General features: G+C 48.8%; 2 protein-coding genes across 2 annotated transcripts in view; both read right to left on the minus strand.

The window, feature by feature from the left end:
• Positions 1-466: 466 nt before the first annotated feature.
• slc22a17 (solute carrier family 22 member 17) lies at positions 467-4728 on the minus strand (the record flags this gene model as incomplete). Its single annotated transcript, XM_059018635.1, is given in 4 exon segments — positions 467-621; positions 1013-1116; positions 2483-3931; positions 4339-4728. Coding segments are annotated over 3 exon segments (793 nt in total), but the record flags the coding sequence as incomplete, so codon positions are not given.
• Positions 4729-16244: 11516 nt separating this feature from the next.
• LOC131725138 (CCAAT/enhancer-binding protein epsilon-like) overlaps positions 16245-20000 on the minus strand; it is a 5480-nt gene continuing 1724 nt past the window's right edge. Inside the window, exon 2 of the mRNA XM_059018636.1 lies at positions 16245-17878. Coding sequence (XP_058874619.1) covers positions 17519-17878 — 360 coding nt within the window. The 3' untranslated portion in view covers positions 16245-17518. The remainder of the gene's footprint in view (positions 17879-20000) is intronic.

Raw genomic sequence — 20000 nt, forward strand, 5'->3', positions numbered from 1 at the left:
GGGTTGGGGTAGAGGTCGGGGTTGGGGTTGGGGTTTGGGTGAGGGTCGGGGTTGGGGTTTGGGTGAGGGTCGGGGTCGGGGTTGGGGTTGGGGTAGAGGTTGGGGTTTGGGTGAGGGTCGGGGTTGGGGTTTGGGTGAGGGTCGGGGTCGGGGTTGGGGTTGGGGTAGAGGTTGGGGTTTGGGTGAGGGTCGGGGTTGGGGTTTGGGTGAGGGTCGGGTGAGGGTTGGGGTTGGGGTGAGGGTTGGGGTGAGGGTTAGTGGGGTTGGGGTCGGGGTTGGGGTAGAGGTCGGGGTGAGGGTCGGGGTTGGGGTAGAGGTCGGGGTCGGGGTTGGGGTTTGGGTGAGGGTCGGGGTTGGGGTAGAGGTCGGGGTCGGGGTTGGGGTTTGGGTGAGGGTCGGGGTTGGGGTAGAGGTCGGGGTTGGGGTTAGGGTTAGGGTTGGGGTTGGGTAATGAACCCGCACTCACGCATGACGTAGAGGGAGAGGTAGACTCCGGCTACAGAGGCCCCCAGGAAGAAACGCGTGAGGATGAAGAGAGAGGGTGAGGGGGAGACGCACACCAGCACCCCAAAAAACACTGTGAGCACCAGAGAGCAGAGGAAAGACTGCAGCCTGCCAAACCTGAGAGAGAGAGAGAGAGAGGGGGAGAGGGAGGGGAGAGAGAGAGGTTAGAGGAGGGGGAGAAAGAGAGAGGGGAGGGAGAGGGGAGAGGTGAGAGGAGAGGGGAGGAGAGAGGATAGAGGAGAGGGGGAGAGGAGGGGGAGAGGAGAGGGGAGAGGGGAGGGGAGAGGGGACAGAGAGAGAGAGAAGAGGAAGGGGAGAGAGGAATGGGAGAAAGAGACAGGAAGGGGAGAGAGAGAGACAGAAGAAGGGGAGAGAGAGGGCAGGGAGAGAGGAGGGGGAGAGGGGGAGGAGGAGAGGTAATAATTATATCAACTAGGTGAGAGACAGCATCGCAGTGAATTCAATGACAATGACACCATATAAAAGCTAATTCAACACGCTTATTTACCTGTCCGCTGTGTATCCCAGCACCAGGTACCCAGTGAGAATGCCCACAATGAAACAAACCTCTTCCACAGGGACCTTCCAGTAACTATCACACACGAGATCCCACTGCAGAGACAGGGGAGGAGAGGGGAGGAGAGGGGAGGAGAGAGAGGAGAGGAGGGGGAGGAGAGAAGAGGGGAGAGGAGAGGAGAGGGGAGAGAGGACAGGAGAGAGGAGAGGGGAGGAGAGAGAGGGGAGGGGAGAGGAGAGGGGAGGGGAGAGGAGGAGAGAGAGGGGAGAGGAGGGGGAGGAGAGAGGAGAGAGGAGAGGAGAGGGGAGAGAGGACAGGAGAGAGGAGAGGGGAGGGGAGAGAGGGGAGAGGAGGGGAGAGGAGAGGGGAGAGGAGAGGGGAGAGAGGAGAGAGGAGAGAGGGGAGAGGAGGGGAGAGGAGAGGGGAGAGAGGGGAGAGGAGGGGAGAGGAGAGGGGAGAGGAGAGGGGAGAGGGGAGGGGAGAGGGGAGAGGAGAGGAGAGGGGAGAGAGGACAGGAGAGAGGAGAGGGGAGGGGAGAGAGGGGAGAGGAGGGGAGAGGAGAGGGGAGAGGAGAGGGGAGAGGGGAGGGGAGAGGGGAGAGGAGAGAGAGGAGAGAGAGAGAGGAGAGGAGAGGGGAGAGAGGACAGGAGAGAGGAGAGGGGAGGGGAGAGAGGGGAGAGGAGGGGAGAGGAGAGGGGAGAGGAGAGGGGAGAGAAGGGAGAGGAGAGGAGAGGGGAGAGAGGACAGGAGAGAGGAGAGGGGAGGGGAGAGGGGAGAGAGGAGAGGGGAGAGAGGAGAGAGGAGAGAGGAGAGGGGAGAGAGGAGGAGAGAGAGGGGAGAGGAGAGGGGAGAGAGGACAGGAGAGAGGAGAGGGGAGGGGAGAGAGGGGAGAGGAGGGGAGAGGAGAGGGGAGAGGAGAGGGGAGAGGGGAGGGGAGAGGGGAGAGGAGAGAGAGGAGAGAGAGAGAGGAGAGGAGAGGTGAGGAGAGAGGGGGAGGAGAAAGGAGAGGGGAGAGGAGAGGGGAGAGAGGAGAGAGGGGGAGGAGAGGAGAGGGGAGAGGAGAGAGGAGAGAGAGGGGAGAGGAGAGAGGAGAGGGGAGAGGAGAGGAGAGGGGAGAGAGGAGAGTAGGAGGGGAGAGGAGAGGTGGGAGAGAGGGGAAGGAGAGGGGAGGGTAGGGGAGAGAAGAGGAGAGAGGGGAGAGAAGAGGGAAGACAGGGCAGGAGAGAGGAGAGAGGAGAGGAGAGAGGAGAGGAGAGAGGAGAGGAGAGATTGCTCCAGTAAAAACCCAACTGTATAAATGGGGAATTGTATGTAAAAATAATGTGATATCTTGTAACAATTGTAAGCCGCCCTGGATAAGGGCGTCTGCTAATAAATAAATAATAATAAAAATAAAAATAATAATAATAATAATAATAATAATAATAATAATAATAATAATAATAATAATCAGCCTCTCACCTGCGTCACCATGTTTTCGCTCAGCCCCTCTGTTTTGGTATACACCCAGCCTTGCTGACAGGGCAGCGGGCCCTTCCTGCTTCCATTCTCAAACACAAACTGCTGGCACTGGGACGGCCTCCAGCCGCCCCCCTCCCCACCCCCCCTGCCCCCGGGAGCCGGGCGGGGGTCGTGCTCCAGCGGGAGGGAGGCGTTGAGCACCTGGGCCAGGCTGGCATTGCGCAGGGCGAGGGGCAGTGACGCCCGGTCGATGAAGCAGTGGTGATTGGGCAAGGCAGTCATGAGGCTGTCAGAGTAGCACAGGAACGCCACGAAGATATTGGGCAAGCAGGACAGTCCCACCAGGAGCCGGTGCCTCGCCCCGAAGCTCTCGGGACCCCCCAGGGAGAGGGGAGACCCCGCGTCGCCCAGGGGAAGGGGCACAGGGGAGTCCTGGTCTGCCCCCGCAGGGGCGATGCTGTCGGGAGAGAAATCGGCTGCAGAGACAGATGAGGGAGGACGGGACGACGAGTCTGGGTCTATCAGGACGTCCATGCTGGGGCGTAGGGGGACAAGGGGGTCTGTCTGGTGGGTCTCTCTAGATTTGAATGTCTTTGTTCATCTGTCTGTCTGATGTGTGTGTGAGATTCTCTCTCTGTCTGTGTGTCTGTCTGTTCTGTGTCTGTCTCTCTGTCTGTGTGTCTGTCTGTATTCTGTCTGTCTCTCTCTGTCTGTCTGTCTATTCTGTCTGTCTCTCTCTCTCTGTCTGTCTGTCTGTGTGTCTGTCTATTCTGTCTGTCTCTCTCTGTCTGTGTGTGTCTCTTCTGTGTCTCTCTCTCTGTCTGTGTGTCTGTCTGTCTATTCTGTCTGTCTCTCTGTCTGTGTGTCTGTCTCTTCTGTGTCTCTCTCTCTGTCTGTCTGTCTGTCTATTCTGTCTGTCTCTCTCTCTGTGTGTGTCTGTCTATTCTGTGTTTCTCTCTGTCTGTGTGTCTGTCTCTTCTGTGTCTCTCTCTCTGTCTGTGTGTCTGTCTGTCTATTCTGTCTGTCTCTCTGTCTGTGTGTCTGCCTCTTCTGTGTCTCTCTCTCTGTCTGTCTGTCTGTCTATTCTGTCTGTCTCTCTGTCTGTGTGTGTCTGTCTATTCTGTCTGACTCTCTGTGTCTGTCTGTCTGTCCTGTGTCTGTCTCTCTCTGTCTGTGTGTCTGTCTGATCGTGTGCGTGTGTGTGTGTGACAGGGAGAGTGGTAGTCTGTCTGTCTGTCTAGCCTGTGTGTCTGTCTCTTTTCTCCGATTCCCGGAGTCAATCAGGACCACCCAAGCCTGCCCCTTCCTTCTCGCATCCCTCTCCCTTCTCTCACTTTCTCATGTCATCACTCTTTCCTGTGCTTTGTCTTTCTCTTCTCCTCGTCTGGTCGCGTCAGTCTCTCTCTCCCCCCACCCCTCTCTCTCTCTCTCCTCGTTTTCCAGGTGTTGCTGTAGAAATAATTCAAATATAGAATTGAATTTATTTTTCTAAATCTCACGTATAATTACAGTAAACACAGCAACTAAACGAGAGCACGGTGTTTGGGGATTGCTTAATTAAAACAGAATTGCGTATTTCCATTTGCACTGTACTTTAAATCACACTTATAGCACAAAACGCGCTATAAATCTATCATTATTGTTATTATTAAATCGTTATAATGCGCGGAGGAAGTTTGTTGACATTTCGCTCGCTTAGTAACGCCTAGCAACGGAACTGCGACCGACGCATCGAGCCATTTAACAGCTCACAATAAAACAACATAATAACGTCAGATCTAAAATAAATAAATAAATAAAACACATGCATTTTTTTTATTAGGTTTTTAAAAAATATATATATTTATTTTACTTACCGCGCAAAATTAGAACGCCGACAAATCGGTTTTTTTTTTTTTGTTGTTTTTTTTTTTACAAGATATTGCGCTATCAACCAAACGGGGAAAAATAATAATATTTAAACTAAAGGGAAAAAAAAAAAAAAAAAAAAAAAAAACGCAGCCCGAACTCGATTTTTTAATTTTTTTTTTAAAAGCGGCCTATATTACTAAATTCGTCGCTTTATCATATTTATTTATGTTCAGCTTTTTTTTTTTTCTCAGTGTTCTCTTCTTTTCTCTCTCTCTCTCTTTCTTTCTCTCTATCTCTCTATCCCGTTCTCCGTGTCAGTAAACAATACTGTTTCTTTCCCCGCAATAATTCGGCCTCCGTAGAGAAACCTTTCAACAGAGGACGGTATTTTTGTCGCCGACAGAAATAAAACACAGCAAGGCTATTGAGAGGGGTATCGCTGCAGACCGCAGACTCTCACTGGGTATCGCTGCAGACCGCAGACTCTCACAGGGTATCGCTGCAGACCGCAGACTCTCACAGGGTATCGCTGCAGACCGCAGACTCTCACAGGGTATCGCTGCAGACCGCAGACTCTCACAGGGTATCGCTGCAGACCGCAGACTCTCACAGGGTATCGCTGCAGACCGCAGACTCTCACAGGGTATCGCTGCAGACCGCAGACTCTCACAGGGTATCGCTGCAGACCGCAGACTCTCACAGGGTATCGCTGCAGACCGCAGACTCTCACAGGGTATCGCTGCAGACCGCAGACTCTCACAGGGTATCGCTGCAGACCGCAGACTCTCACAGGGTATCGCTGCAGACCGCAGACTCTCACAGGGTATCGCTGCAGACCGCAGACTCTCACAGGGTATCGCTGCAGACCGCAGACTCTCACTGGGTATCGCTGCAGACCGCAGACTCTCACAGGGTATCGCTGCAGACCGCAGACTCTCACAGGGTATCGCTGCAGACCGCAGACTCTCACAGGGTATCGCTGCAGACCGCAGACTCTCACAGGGTATCGCTGCAGACCGCAGACTCTCACTGGGTATCGCTGCAGACCGCAGACTCTCACAGGGTATCGCTGCAGACCGCAGACTCTCACAGGGTATCGCTGCAGACCGCAGACTCTCACAGGGTATCGCTGCAGACCGCAGACTCTCACAGGGTATCGCTGCAGACCGCAGACTCTCACAGGGTATCGCTGCAGACCGCAGACTCTCACAGGGTATCGCTGCAGACCGCAGACTCTCACAGGGTATCGCTGCAGACCGCAGACTCTCACTGGGTATCGCTGCAGACCGCAGACTCTCACAGGGTATCGCTGCAGACCGCAGACTCTCACAGGGTATCGCTGCAGACCGCAGACTCTCACTGGGTATCGCTGCAGACCGCAGACTCTCACAGGGTATCGCTGCAGACCGCAGACTCTCACAGGGTATCGCTGCAGACCGCAGACTCTCACAGGGTATCGCTGCAGACCGCAGACTCTCACAGGGTATCGCTGCAGACCGCAGACTCTCACAGGGTATCGCTGCAGACCGCAGACTCTCACAGGGTATCGCTGCAGACCGCAGACTCTCACTGGGTATCGCTGCAGACCGCAGACTCTCACAGGGTATCGCTGCAGACCGCAGACTCTCACTGGGTATCGCTGCAGACCGCAGACTCTCACAGGGTATCGCTGCAGACCGCAGACTCTCACAGCGGCGCTCTCACAGGGTATCGCTGCAGACCGCAGACTCTCACTGGGTATCGCTGCAGACCGCAGACTCTCACAGGGTATCACTGCAGACCGCAGACTCTCACAGCGACCCTCTCACAGGGTATCGCTGCAGACCGCAGACTCTCACAGAGGCACTCTCTCAGGGTATCGCTGCAGACCGCAGACTCTCACAGGGTATCGCTGCAGACCGCAGACTCTCACAGGGTATCGCTGCAGACCGCAGACTCTCACAGCGACCCTCTCACAGGGTATCGCTGCAGACCGCAGACTCTCACAGAGGCACTCTCTCAGGGTATCGCTGCAGACCGCAGACTCTCACTGGGTATCGCTGCAGACCGCAGACTCTCACAGCGGCACTCTCACAGGGTATCGCTGCAGACCGCAGACTCTCACAGGGTATCGCTGCAGACCGCAGACTCTCACAGGGTATCGCTGCAGACCGCAGACTCTCACAGGGTATCGCTGCAGACCGCAGACTCTCACAGGGTATCACTGCAGACCGCAGACTCTCACAGCGACCCTCTCACAGGGTATCGCTGCAGACCGCAGACTCTCACAGGGTATCGCTGCAGACCGCAGACTCTCACAGGGTATCACTGCAGACCGCAGACTCTCACAGCGACCCTCTCACAGGGTATCGCTGCAGACCGCAGACTCTCACAGAGGCACTCTCTCAGGGTATCGCTGCAGACCGCAGACTCTCACAGGGTATCGCTGCAGACCGCAGACTCTCACAGGGTATCGCTGCAGACCGCAGACTCTCACAGCGACCCTCTCACAGGGTATCGCTGCAGACCGCAGACTCTCACAGAGGCACTCTCTCAGGGTATCGCTGCAGACCGCAGACTCTCACTGGGTATCGCTGCAGACCGCAGACTCTCACAGAGGCACTCTCTCAGGGTATCGCTGCAGACCGCAGACTCTCACTGGGTATCGCTGCAGACCGCAGACTCTCACAGGGTATCGCTGCAGACCGCAGACTCTCACAGCGGCGCTCTCTCAGGGTATCGCTGCAGACCGCAGACTCTCACAGAGGCACTCTCACAGGGTATCGCTGCAGACCGCAGACTCTCACAGGGTATCGCTGCAGACCGCAGACTCTCACAGCGACCCTCTCACAGGGTATCGCTGCAGACCGCAGACTCTCACAGAGGCACTCTCTCAGGGTATCGCTGCAGACCGCAGACTCTCACTGGGTATCGCTGCAGACCGCAGACTCTCACTGGGTATCGCTGCAGACCGCAGACTCTCACTGGGTATCGCTGCAGACCGCAGACTCTCACAGCGGCGCTCTCTCAGGGTATCGCTGCAGACCGCAGACTCTCACAGCGACCCTCTCACAGGGTATCGCTGCAGACCGCAGACTCTCACAGCGGCGCTCTCACAGGGTATCGCTGCAGACCGCAGACTCTCACAGCGACCCTCTCACAGGGTATCGCTGCAGACCGCAGACTCTCACAGAGGCTCTCTCACAGGATATCGCTGCAGAATGCAATTGTTGTTACTGAGTTAAGTTCTTAGCATGACATGTTTACATAACCCATCTAACGTTAATAATTCTAATAATAAAAATAATAAAAAAATAAAAAACTATGAATAAATTAATACACAATTAGGACATCTCATTGCAAGATTATGTGCTCAAACTGAACGCAGTAGGGATTCAAGGAAATGCATGCACATGGATTAGGGAGTGGTTAACATGTAGAAAACAGAAAGTACTGATTAGAGGAGAAACCTCAAAATGGAGTGAGGTAACCAGTGGTGTACCACAGGGATCAGTATTAGGTCCTCTGCTATTCCTAATCTACATTAATGATTTAGATTCTGGTATAGTAAGCAAACTTGTAAAATTTGCAGACGACACAAAAGGAGGAGTGGCAAACACTGTTGCAGCAGCAAAGGTCATTCAAAATGATCTCGACAGCATTCAGAACTGGGCAGACACATGGCAAATGACATTTAATAGAGAAAAGTGTAAGGTACTGCAATAAAAATGTGCATTATAAATATCATATGGGAGATAGTGAAATTGAAGAAGGGAACTATGAAAAAGACCTAGGAGTTTATGTTGACTCAGAAATGTCTTCATCTAGACAATGTGGGGAAGCTATAAAAAAAGGCCAACAAGATGCTCGGATATATTGTGAGAAGTGTTGAATTTAAATCAAGGGAAGTAATGTTAAAACTTTACAATGCATTAGTAAGACCTCACCTAGAATATTGTGTTCAGTTCTGGTCACCTCGTTACAAAAAGGATATTGCTGCTCTAGAAAGAGTGCAAAGAAGAGCAACCAGAATTATCCCGGGTTTAAAAGGCATGTCGTATGCAGACAGGCTAAAAGAATTGAATCTATTCAGTCTTGAACAAAGAAGACTACGCGGTGATCTGATTCAAGCATTCAAAATCCTAAAAGGTATAGACAATGTCGACCCAGGGGACCTGAAAAAAGAAACAAGGACCAGGGGTCACAAATTAGATAAAGGGGCATTCAGAACAGAAAATAGGAGGCACTTTTTTTACACAGAGAATTGTGAGGGTCTGGAACCAACTCCCCAGTAATGTTGTTGAAGCTGACACCCTGGGATCCTTCAAGAAGCTGCTTGAGGAGATTCTGGGATCAATAAGCTACTAACAACCAAACAAGCAAGATGGGCTGAATGGCCTCCTCTCGTAGCGCACAGAAGACACATGCTGTACAAATTCATAGAAGCAGATCTCCCAACACAGGCTGCTGTGCCAACTTAAAAAGCTGCGTTTTAACGTGACTTTTAAAAATATCAACATTTTTTTGAAGCCTTCGTTGTCTGTAAAAGGACATTAAATATGTTCCTATCTCCCATAGGCCGGAGCTTAGATTTCGGGACACTTTGAGAACCCAGCTTCAGCGGTAAAATATTTTACTGGTAAAATAATCATACTTTTATAACTAAAAATTCATGAGTACCTTTGATCTCGTGTGGTAAAGAATTTAAATGAAAATTGAACTGATAATTTGTTTAATTAGACCACTTTTTTTTTTTTTTACTGGACGGGGGCCTGTTGTGTCTGAGAGGATGCAGTTCACCTTTATTACCGCCAGATGGCAGTAGATCGCCAAGGCTGGAGATTCTCGACAACACTGCGTGCAAGGACAAAATACATTGACTGGTAAAGCTAGTCAGCGTTTGGGATTGCTGACTATAGCAGCTAGACTAGAGCACAGTGTTTGATTGACTATAGCAGCTAGACTAGAGCACAGTGTTTGATTGACTATAGCAGCTAGACTAGAGCACAGTGTTTGATTGCTGACTATAGCAGCTAGACTAGAGCACAGTGTTTGATTGACTATAGCAGCTAGACTAGAGCACAGTGTTTGATTGACTATAGCAGCTAGACTAGAGCACAGTGTTTGATTGACTATAGCAGCTAGACTAGAGCACAGTGTTTGATTGACTATAGCAGCTAGACTAGAGCACAGTGTTTGATTGACTATAGCAGCTAGACTAGAGCACAGTGTTTGATTGACTATAGCAGCTAGACTAGAGCACAGTGTTTGATTGCAGGCTATAGCAGCTAGACTAGAGCACAGTGTTTGATTGCTGACTATAGCAGCTAGACTAGAGCACAGTGTTTGATTGACTATAGCAGCTAGACTAGAGCACAGTGTTTGATTGACTATAGCAGCTAGACTAGAGCACAGTGTTTGATTGACTATAGCAGCTAGACTAGAGCACAGTGTTTGATTGACTATAGCAGCTAGACTAGAGCACAGTGTTTGATTGACTATAGCAGCTAGACTAGAGCACAGTGTTTGATTGACTATAGCAGCTAGACTAGAGCACAGTGTTTGATTGACTATAGCAGCTAGACTAGAGCACAGTGTTTGATTGCAGGCTATAGCAGCTAGACTAGAGCACAGTGTTTGATTGCTGACTATAGCAGCTAGACTAGAGCACAGTGTTTGATTGACTATAGCAGCTAGACTAGAGCACAGTGTTTGATTGACTATAGCAGCTAGACTAGAGCACAGTGTTTGATTGACTATAGCAGCTAGACTAGAGCACAGTGTTTGATTGACTATAGCAGCTAGACTAGAGCACAGTGTTTGATTGCAGGCTATAGCAGCTAGACTAGAGCACAGTGTTTGATTGACTATAGCAGCTAGACTAGAGCACAGTGTTTGATTGACTATAGCAGCTAGTCTAGAGCACAGTGTTTGATTGACTATAGCAGCTAGACTAGAGCACAGTGTTTGATTGACTATAGCAGCTAGTCTAGAGCACAGTGTTTGATTGACTATAGCAGCTAGTCTAGAGCACAGTGTTTGATTGACTATAGCAGCTAGACTAGAGCACAGTGTTTGATTGCTGACTATAGCAGCTAGACTAGAGCACAGTGTTTGATTGCTGACTATAGCAGCTAGACTAGAGCACAGTGTTTGATTGACTATAGCAGCTAGACTAGAGCACAGTGTTTGATTGACTATAGCAGCTAGACTAGAGCACAGTGTTTGATTGACTATAGCAGCTAGACTAGAGCACAGTGTTTGATTGACTATAGCAGCTAGACTCGAGCACAGTGTTTGATTGACTATAGCAGCTAGACTAGAGCACAGTGTTTGATTGACTATAGCAGCTAGACTAGAGCACAGTGTTTGATTGCAGGCTATAGCAGCTAGACTAGAGCACAGTGTTTGATTGCTGACTATAGCAGCTAGACTAGAGCACAGTGTTTGATTGACTATAGCAGCTAGACTAGAGCACAGTGTTTGATTGACTATAGCAGCTAGACTAGAGCACAGTGTTTGATTGACTATAGCAGCTAGACTAGAGCACAGTGTTTGATTGACTATAGCAGCTAGACTAGAGCACAGTGTTTGATTGACTATAGCAGCTAGACTAGAGCACAGTGTTTGATTGCTGACTATAGCAGCTAGACTAGAGCACAGTGTTTGATTGACTATAGCAGCTAGACTAGAGCACAGTGTTTGATTGACTATAGCAGCTAGACTAGAGCACAGTGTTTGATTGACTATAGCAGCTAGACTAGAGCACAGTGTTTGATTGACTATAGCAGCTAGACTAGAGCACAGTGTTTGATTGACTATAGCAGCTAGACTAGAGCACAGTGTTTAATTGCTGACTATAGCAGCTAGACTAGAGCACAGTGTTTGATTGACTATAGCAGCTAGACTAGAGCACAGTGTTTGTTTGACTATAGCAGCTAGACTAGAGCACAGTGTTTGATTGACTATAGCAGCTAGACTAGAGCACAGTGTTTGTTTGACTATAGCAGCTAGACTAGAGCACAGTGTTTGATTGACTATAGCAGCTAGACTAGAGCACAGTGTTTGACTATAGCAGCTAGACTAGAGCACAGTGTTTGATTGACTATAGCAGCTAGACTAGATTTGTCTGTATTGTCAAATAGAAATTAATTACTATATAGTTTCTTTTCTAGTTATGTTATTATTCTTCAAAAAACCACATTTACTTATTAATGAATACTATTAATATGTGTATGAGAAGGGTATAGTTAAAATGCTGTGTGGTCCCATTCTAGCAGCTGCCCTATACTTGTGCTACCATCGCCCCTCAGTGTAATACAGAACCATTATTGCCATTGCAGTGCCACTGTCTGTCTGCACTGCCATTGAAGATCATGTAGGGTATAGTCAGCACACTGTGGTCCCATTCTACCAGCCTCACCCCATTGCAGCTGCCCTATACTTGTGCTACCATCGCCCCTCAGTGTAATACAGAACCATTATTGTCATTGCAGTGCCACTGTCTGTCTGTATCTCTCTCTCTCCCCCTCCCCTCTCCCTCTCTCTCTCTCTCTCTCTCTCTCTCTCTCTCTCTCTCTCTCTCTCTCTCTCTCTCTCTCTCTCTCTCTCTCTCTCTCTCTCTCTCTCTGTCTCTCTCTCACAGTCTCGTCCCACTGTCTTGGGTAACAGAGATCACAGAGATGTGGTTTTGTGAAATATCTTGTTTCTCAATTTTGGGGCTCGATTACGTGTGCAAGACCTTCACCAAAGCATTGCACTGATGAGACGCACACCAGCCCTTACTGTAGTTAACCACAGTATTGTTGCACAGTATCTTTACAGTTTTATCATCCATTTACCAGAGTTATACCCTGGTTTGCCATGTGCTTTATTAGCTTCAGCTGTGCTTTTACTGTGGGGAAACTTTTAGAAGGGTTAGTTTACCATGGCTTGTTTTTTAAGATGTTTTAGCAGACCTCTCAGGGTAGCAGTGTGGAGTAGTGGTCAGGGCTCTGGACTCTTGTCCGGAGGGTCGTGGGTTCAATCCCAGGTGGGGGGGACACTGCTGCTGTACCCTTGAGCAAGGTACTTTACCTAGATTGCTCCAGTAAAAACCCAACTGTATGAATGGGTAATTGTATGCTTTACAATGCTTCCCTATGCTTTACCAGACCTCTCTGTGCTTTACAATGCTTCCCTATGCTTTACCAGACCTCTCTGTGCTTTACAATGCTTCCCTATGCTTTACCAGACCTCTCTGTGCTTTACAATGCTTCCCTATGCTTTACCAGACCTCTCTGTGCTTTACAATGCTTCCCTATGCTTTACCAGACCTCTCTGTGCTTTACAATGCTTCCCTATGCTTTACCAGACCTCTCTGTGTTTTAGGACACTTTGCTGTACTTCTGCTGTGGGACAGTTATTTTTTTAACTGTTTAATTTCGAGTTCCCCTTTCTGTGTGAAGATGGGACACTAGATTGATCACAGGGCAGTGACACAGCAATGGAGGGGGGTGAGAGAGGGTGTCAATGCTAAACTGCTTTTTAATGAGATGTTTTCGACCCCTGTTATGTATGTATATATACGAAACAGAGAAGATAACGAACCAGCCCCCTTCTCAGAGTTTACCGCGTTACCGTCCCTCCCTCCCCTGGTAAAAGCACGGCACAGTGTCCCTAACGTTTGTGCTACATGTTGAAGGTGTTCCTAATATTCTGTCCCTGTTCCACGCACATTCTGCCTTCTCTTTTCTTCAAAAAGGAGAAGCTGCTGGGTTCTTGAGAAAGCTGTCCCTATCTCTGGGGAAGTTCGTGTTTCTTGCTATTGTTGTAACGAAATTGTTAACAGAATTTAATTTTTTTTTGTTTGTTTTTTTGGCAGCTGTACAAATCCGTGAGGTTTCTGCGTGTGTGTGTGTGTGTGTGTGTGTATCTCAGTGTGTGTGTGTGTGTGCGTCTGTGTGCGTGTGTCTCAGTGTGTGTGTGTGTGCGTCTTAGTGTGTGTGTGTCTCAGTGTGTGTGTGTCTCAGTGTGTGTGTGTCTGTGTGTGTATCTCAGTGTGTGTGTGTCTGTGTGTGTGTGTGTGCCTGTGTATATCTCAGTGTGTGTGTCTCAGTGTGTCTGTGTGTATCTCAGTGTGTGTGTGTGTCTCAGTGTCTGTGTGTATCTCAGTGTGTGTGTCTCAGTGTATGTGTCTCAGTGCCTGTGTGTATCTCAGTGTGTGTGTCTCAGTGTCTGTGTGTATCTCAGTGTGTGTGTGTGTATCAGTGTGTGTGTGTGTCTCAGTGTGTGTGTGTGTGCGTCTTAGTGTGTGTGTGTGTGTGTGTGTCTCAGTGTGTGTGTGTCTCAGTGTGTGTGTGTGTGCGTGTATCTCAGTGTGTGTGTGTGTGTGTCTCAGTGTGTGTGTGTGTCTTAGTGTGTGTGTCTGTGTGCGTGTGTGTGTGTGTGTGTCTCAGTGTGTGTGTGTCTCAGTGTGTGTGTGCGTGTGTGTCTCAGTGTGTGTGTCTCAGTGTGTGTGTGTATCTCAGTGTGTGTCTCAGTGCCTGTGTGTATCTCAGTGTGTGTGTCTCAGTGTGTGTGTCTCAGTGTCTGTGTGTATCTCAGTGTGTGTGTATCTCAGTGTGTGTGTGTGTGTCTCATTGTGTGTGTGTCTCATTGTGTGTGTGTCTCAGTGTGTGTGTGTCTCATTGTGTGTGTGTCTCATTGTGTGTGTGTCTCAGTGTGTGTGTGTCTCAGTGTGTGTGTGTCTCAGTGTGTGTGTGTGTGTGTGTGTCTCAGTGTGTGTGTGTCTCATTGTGTGTGTGTCTCATTGTGTGTGTGTCTCAGTGTGTGTGTGTCTCATTGTGTGTGTGTCTCATTGTGTGTGTGTCTCAGTGTGTGTGTGTGTGTCTCAGTGTGTGTGTGTCTCATTGTGTGTGTGTCTCAGTGTGTGTGTGTCTCAGTGTGTGTGTGTCTCATTGTGTGTGTGTCTCAGTGTGTGTGTGTCTCAGTGTGTGTGTGTCTCAGTCCCAGTTCAGCTCAGTCCCAGTTCAGCTCAGTCCCAGTTCAGCTCAGTCCCAGATGACAGCAGTGCCAGGTTCCTAAGCTGATTAGAGTCCTGCATCCCTATAGAACACTATTACACAGTACAGCCTCTCAGACTCACACACACTGCCCTTATTACAGCACTAAAAGCATAGGGAAGCATTGTAAAGCACAGAGAGGTCTGGGAAAGCATAGGGAAGCATTGTAAAGCACAGAGAGGTCTGGTAAAGCATAGGGAAGCATTGTAAAGCACAGAGAGGTCTGGTAAAGCATAGGGAAGCATTGTAAAGCACACAGAGGTCTGGTAAAGCATAGGGAAGCATTGTAAAGCACAGAGAGGTGTGGTAAAGCATAGGGAAGCATTGTAAAGCACAGAGAGGTCTGGTAAAGCATAGGGAAGCATTGTAAAGCACACAGAGGTCTGGTAAAGCATAGGGAAGCATTGTAAAGCACAGAGAGGTCTGGTAAAGCATAGGGAAGCATTGTAAAGCACAGAGAGGTCTGGTAAAGCATAGGGAAGCATTGTAAAGCACAGAGAGGTCTGGTAAAGCATAGGGAAGCATTGTAAAGCACAGAGAGGTGTGGTAAAGCATAGGGAAGCATTGTAAAGCACAGAGAGGTCTGGTAAAGCATAGGCAAGCATTGTAAAGCACAGAGAGGGATGGGAAAGCATAGGGGAGCATTGTAAAGCACAGAGAGGTCTGGTAAAGCATATGGAAGCATTGTAAAGCACAGAGAGGTGTGGTAAAGCATAGGGAAGCATTGTAAAGCACAGAGAGGTCTGGTAAAGCATAGGGAAGCATTGTAAAGCACAGAGAGGTGTGGTAAAGCATAGGGAAGCATTGTAAAGCACAGAGAGGTGTGGTAAAGCATATGGAAGCATTGTAAAGCACAGAGAGGTGTGGTAAAGCATAGGGAAGCATTGTAAAGCACAGAGAGGTCTGGTAAAGCATATTAAAAAAACAGGGTAAACTACCCCTTATAAAAGTGTCCCACAATAAAAGCACAGCAATGTGTGATAAAGCACAGTGAAAGCATGGTGAAGACTACTAGACTGTATTATAATGACATTGTAACTGCAGTTTGAGATCACTATATAAACATTTTGGGCAATGCTTTCATCAGGGTAATTTCTCTCTCATTCTAGTTTATGACTGAAGATGTGTTTTGTTTTTTTTAAGTTCTGGATGAACTGCCTATAATATAACAAGATCCACTCCACAAACCCACAGGAGAAGAAACATATTACTGACAATATCTGACAGATTACTGACAATATCTGACAGATTACTGAAAGCCCACAGTTGCACTGATCTGTGTTGAAATGGTGCGTCATTCATTGAAATGTCTCTTAATATTCCCTAATATCATGTCTGCTGTGGGAATGTTTCAAACACTGTTGCAAAATATAACTGAGAACTGAACATATTTCACAGAGATAGAGAGACAGAGAGAAGGACAGACAGACAGACAGGCAGGCAGACAGACAGACAGACACACACACAGACACACAGGCAGGCAGACAGACAGACAGACAGACACACAGACAGACACACAGGCAGGCAGACAGACAGACAGACAGAAAGACAGACAGACAGACACACAGGCAGACAGACAGACAGACACACAGGCAGACAGGCAGACAGGCAGGCAGACAGACACACAGACAGACACACAGACACACAGGCAGACAGGCAGACAGACAGACACACAGGCAGACAGGCAGACAAACAGACAGACAGACAGACAGACAGACAGAACATATTTCACAGAGACAGACAGAGAGAAGGACAGACAGACAGACAGGCAGGCAGACAGGCAGACAGCAGACATACAGGCAGGCAGACAGGCAGGCAGGCAGACAGACAGACAGAGAGACAGGCAGGTATATGAAATTTAAAAAAAAACACAGACTGCTTCTTTTAGAAGCTTTTTTTTATTAAGAACACAATCAAAGCACAGTTTATCATTGCAGCGGTTAAATAGTTCAATTGCAATATCCTGTTTAACCTCTGGGAGTGTGTGTGTGTGTGTGTGTGTGTGTGTGTGTGTGTGTGTGTGTGTGTGTGTGTGTGTGTGTGTGTGTGAGAGAGAGAGAGTATTTTCATTGTTTGTAATAACCCAGTCTGACCTGCAGGTAGCGCTCTCAGAGAATTGGGAGTTGGCATATTAGTCGTTCAGCAGACGCTTTTATCCTAAGCGACTTGCAGAGACTAGGGGGGGTGAACTCTGCATCATCAACAACTGCTGCTGCTGCTGCAGAGTCACTTCCAATAGGAGCTCGTTTGTTTGACGTCTCATCCGAAGGACGGAGCACAAGGAGGTGAAGTGACTTGCTCAGGGTCACGCACACACACACACGCACACAGGGAGTCAGTGGCTGAGCCGGGATTTGAACCTCCTGGTATCAAGACCCCTTTTTCTTTAAACTATATGAACATAATTTTTAGATATTTTTATGTAATCAAAGAGAAACTACAAAATGATATTGCAAAAAAAAGTATATTATTATTATTATTATTATTATTATTGTTGTTATTATTATTCACAGTTGCAGTCCCGCAGTTTGAACACTAGGTGTCTCAGTCAAGCGCACTTCTCGGTTGCAATACCGCGCTCGGCCAGCAGATGGACAACCTGACCGCACACAAACAGCACTAGTCGAACCCAGGCCCCCTAGTCTCTCTCTGCATCACTCACTCTTCTGTAATTTACAGCTGCGCCTTTGCTTGGCCTCTGGGGGTTCCAGAGAGTTTTTCAAGCGGGGTGTAATGTCTCGTTTCCTTCACACACACACACACACAGAGCAGACAGTGCAGACCAAGCCCGCATGTGGTTGTTTAGGTTTGCAGTACCATGGTTTGAACACCAGGTGTCCTCGGTCAATCTCCGTTCTAAAATTGCAGTAGCGTGGTTTCAACATCAGGTGACCTCGGTCAATCTCCGTTCTAAAGTTGCAGTAGCGCGGTTTCAACACCAGGTGTCCTCAGTCAATCGCCGTTCTAAAATTGCAGTAGCGCGGTTTCAACACCAGGTGTCCTCGGTCAATCGCCGTTCTAAAATTGCAGTAGCGCGGTTTCAACACCAGGTGTCCTCGGTCCACCCTTCGCTTCTCAGTTGCAGTACCGTGCCCGGCCAGCAGATGGCAGCAGACAGCACAGTTCCTACAGCCAGGAAACTCCCCTCCCCTCAACTCCTCAATTAATCCCCCAACAGCGCCGAGGCCGCAATACCGCGCTGGGCCTCCGGGGGGAGCTCTCTGAAGACGTTGCGCAGCGTGTCCAGCTCCTGGCTCAGCCTGCTCACCCTCTCCCGCAGTCGCTGGTTCTCTGCCATGAAGTCTAGCGCCCTCTTCTGGGTCTCCAGGTTCCTGCGCTTGGCTTTGTCTCGGCTCTTGCGCACAGCGATGTTGTTTCGCTCGCGCCTCAGCCGGTACTCCAGAGAATCCTTCTTCACAACCTTCTTGTGCTTCAGGGAGGAGGGGATGGCGATGGGGAGGGGGAGGGAGAGGTGTTGGAAGGGGTAGAGGGGGCTGAGGGCTCCGTCTTTCATCGAGGGAGCCTGAGAAGGGTGGAGGAGGAGGGGGGGGGAGGGGGGGAGGTTGGGGTAAATGGAAAGAAAAAAAAAAAAGTTTAAGTACCTCCCCAGTAATTCTTCCCTTATAAAAGTTAGGCACAATACATTGTAGTGCTTTACAATGCTTCCCTATGCTTTACCACACCTCTCTGTGCTTTACAATGCTTCCCTATGCTTTACCAGACCTCTCTGTGCTTTACAATGCTTCCCTATGCTTTACCAGACCTCTCTGTGCTTTACAATGCTTCCCTATGCTTTACCAGACCTCTCTGTGCTTTACAATGCTTCCCTGTGCTTTACCAGACCTCTCTGTGCTTTACAATGCTCCCCTATGCTTTACCAGACCTCTCTGTGCTTTACAATGCTTCCCTATGCTTTACCAGACCTCTCTGTGCTTTACAATGCTTCCCTATGCTTTACCAGACCTCTCTGTGCTTTACAATGCTTCCCTATGCTTTACCAGACCTCTCTGTGCTTTACAATGCTTCCCTGTGCTTTACCAGACCTCTCTGTGCTTTACAATGCTCCCCTATGCTTTACCAGACCTCTCTGTGCTTTACAATGCTTCCCTATGCTTTACCAGACCTCTCTGTGCTTTACAATGCTTCCCTATGCTTTACCAGACCTCTCTGTGCTTTACAATGCTTTCCTATGCTTTACCAGACCTCTCTGTGCTTTACAATGCTTCCCTATGCTTTACCAGACCTCTCTGTGCTTTACAATGCTTCCCTATGCTTTAGCAGACCTCTCTGTGCTTTACAATGCTTCCCTATGCTTTACCACACCTCTCTGTGCTTTACAATGCTTCCCTATGCTTTACCAGACCTCTCTGTGCTTTACAATGCTTCCCTATGCTTTACCAGACCTCTCTGTGCTTTACAATGCTTCCCTATGCTTTACCAGACCTCTCTGTGCTTTACAATGCTTCCCTATGCGTTTACCAGACCTCTCTGTGCTTTACAATGCTTCCCTATGCTTTACCACACCTCTCTGTGCTTTACAATGCTTCCCTATGCTTTACCAGACCTCTCTGTGCTTTACAATGCTTCCCTATGCTTTACCAGACCTCTCTGTGCTTTACAATGCTTCCCTATGCTTTACCAGACCTCTCTGTGCTTTACAATGCTTCCCTGTGCTTTACCAGACCTCTCTGTGCTTTACAATGCTCCCCTATGCTTTACCAGACCTCTCTGTGCTTTACAATGCTTCCCTATGCTTTACCAGACCTCTCTGTGCTTTACAATGCTTCCCTATGCTTTACCAGACCTCTCTGTGCTTTACAATGCTTCCCTATGCTTTACCAGACCTCTCTGTGCTTTACAATGCTTCCCTGTGCTTTACCAGACCTCTCTGTGCTTTACAATGCTCCCCTATGCTTTACCAGACCTCTCTGTGCTTTACAATGCTTCCCTATGCTTTACCAGACCTCTCTGTGCTTTACAATGCTTCCCTATGCTTTACCAGACCTCTCTGTGCTTTACAATGCTTTCCTATGCTTTACCAGACCTCTCTGTGCTTTACAATGCTTCCCTATGCTTTACCAGACCTCTCTGTGCTTTACAATGCTTCCCTATGCTTTAGCAGACCTCTCTGTGCTTTACAATGCTTCCCTATGCTTTACCACACCTCTCTGTGCTTTACAATGCTTCCCTATGCTTTACCAGACCTCTCTGTGCTTTACAATGCTTCCCTATGCTTTACCAGACCTCTCTGTGCTTTACAATGCTTCCCTATGCTTTACCAGACCTCTCTGTGCTTTACAATGCTTCCCTATGCGTTTACCAGACCTCTCTGTGCTTTACAATGCTTCCCTATGCTTTACCACACCTCTCTGTGCTTTACAATGCTTCCCTATGCTTTACCAGACCTCTCTGTGCTTTACAATGCTTCCCTATGCTTTACCATACCTCTCTGTGCTTTACAATGCTTCCCTATGCTTTACCAGACCTCTCTGTGCTTTACAATGCTTCCCTATGCTTTACCAGACCTCTCTGTGCTTTACAATGCTTCCCTATGCTTTACCAGACCTCTCTGTGTTTTACAATGCTTCCCTATGCTTTACCACACCTCTCTGTGCTTTACAATGCTTCCCTATGCTTTACCACAC

Source organism: Acipenser ruthenus, unplaced genomic scaffold (genome assembly GCF_902713425.1).
Source record: "Acipenser ruthenus unplaced genomic scaffold, fAciRut3.2 maternal haplotype, whole genome shotgun sequence".
NCBI classification, from domain to species: domain Eukaryota; kingdom Metazoa; phylum Chordata; class Actinopteri; order Acipenseriformes; family Acipenseridae; genus Acipenser; species Acipenser ruthenus.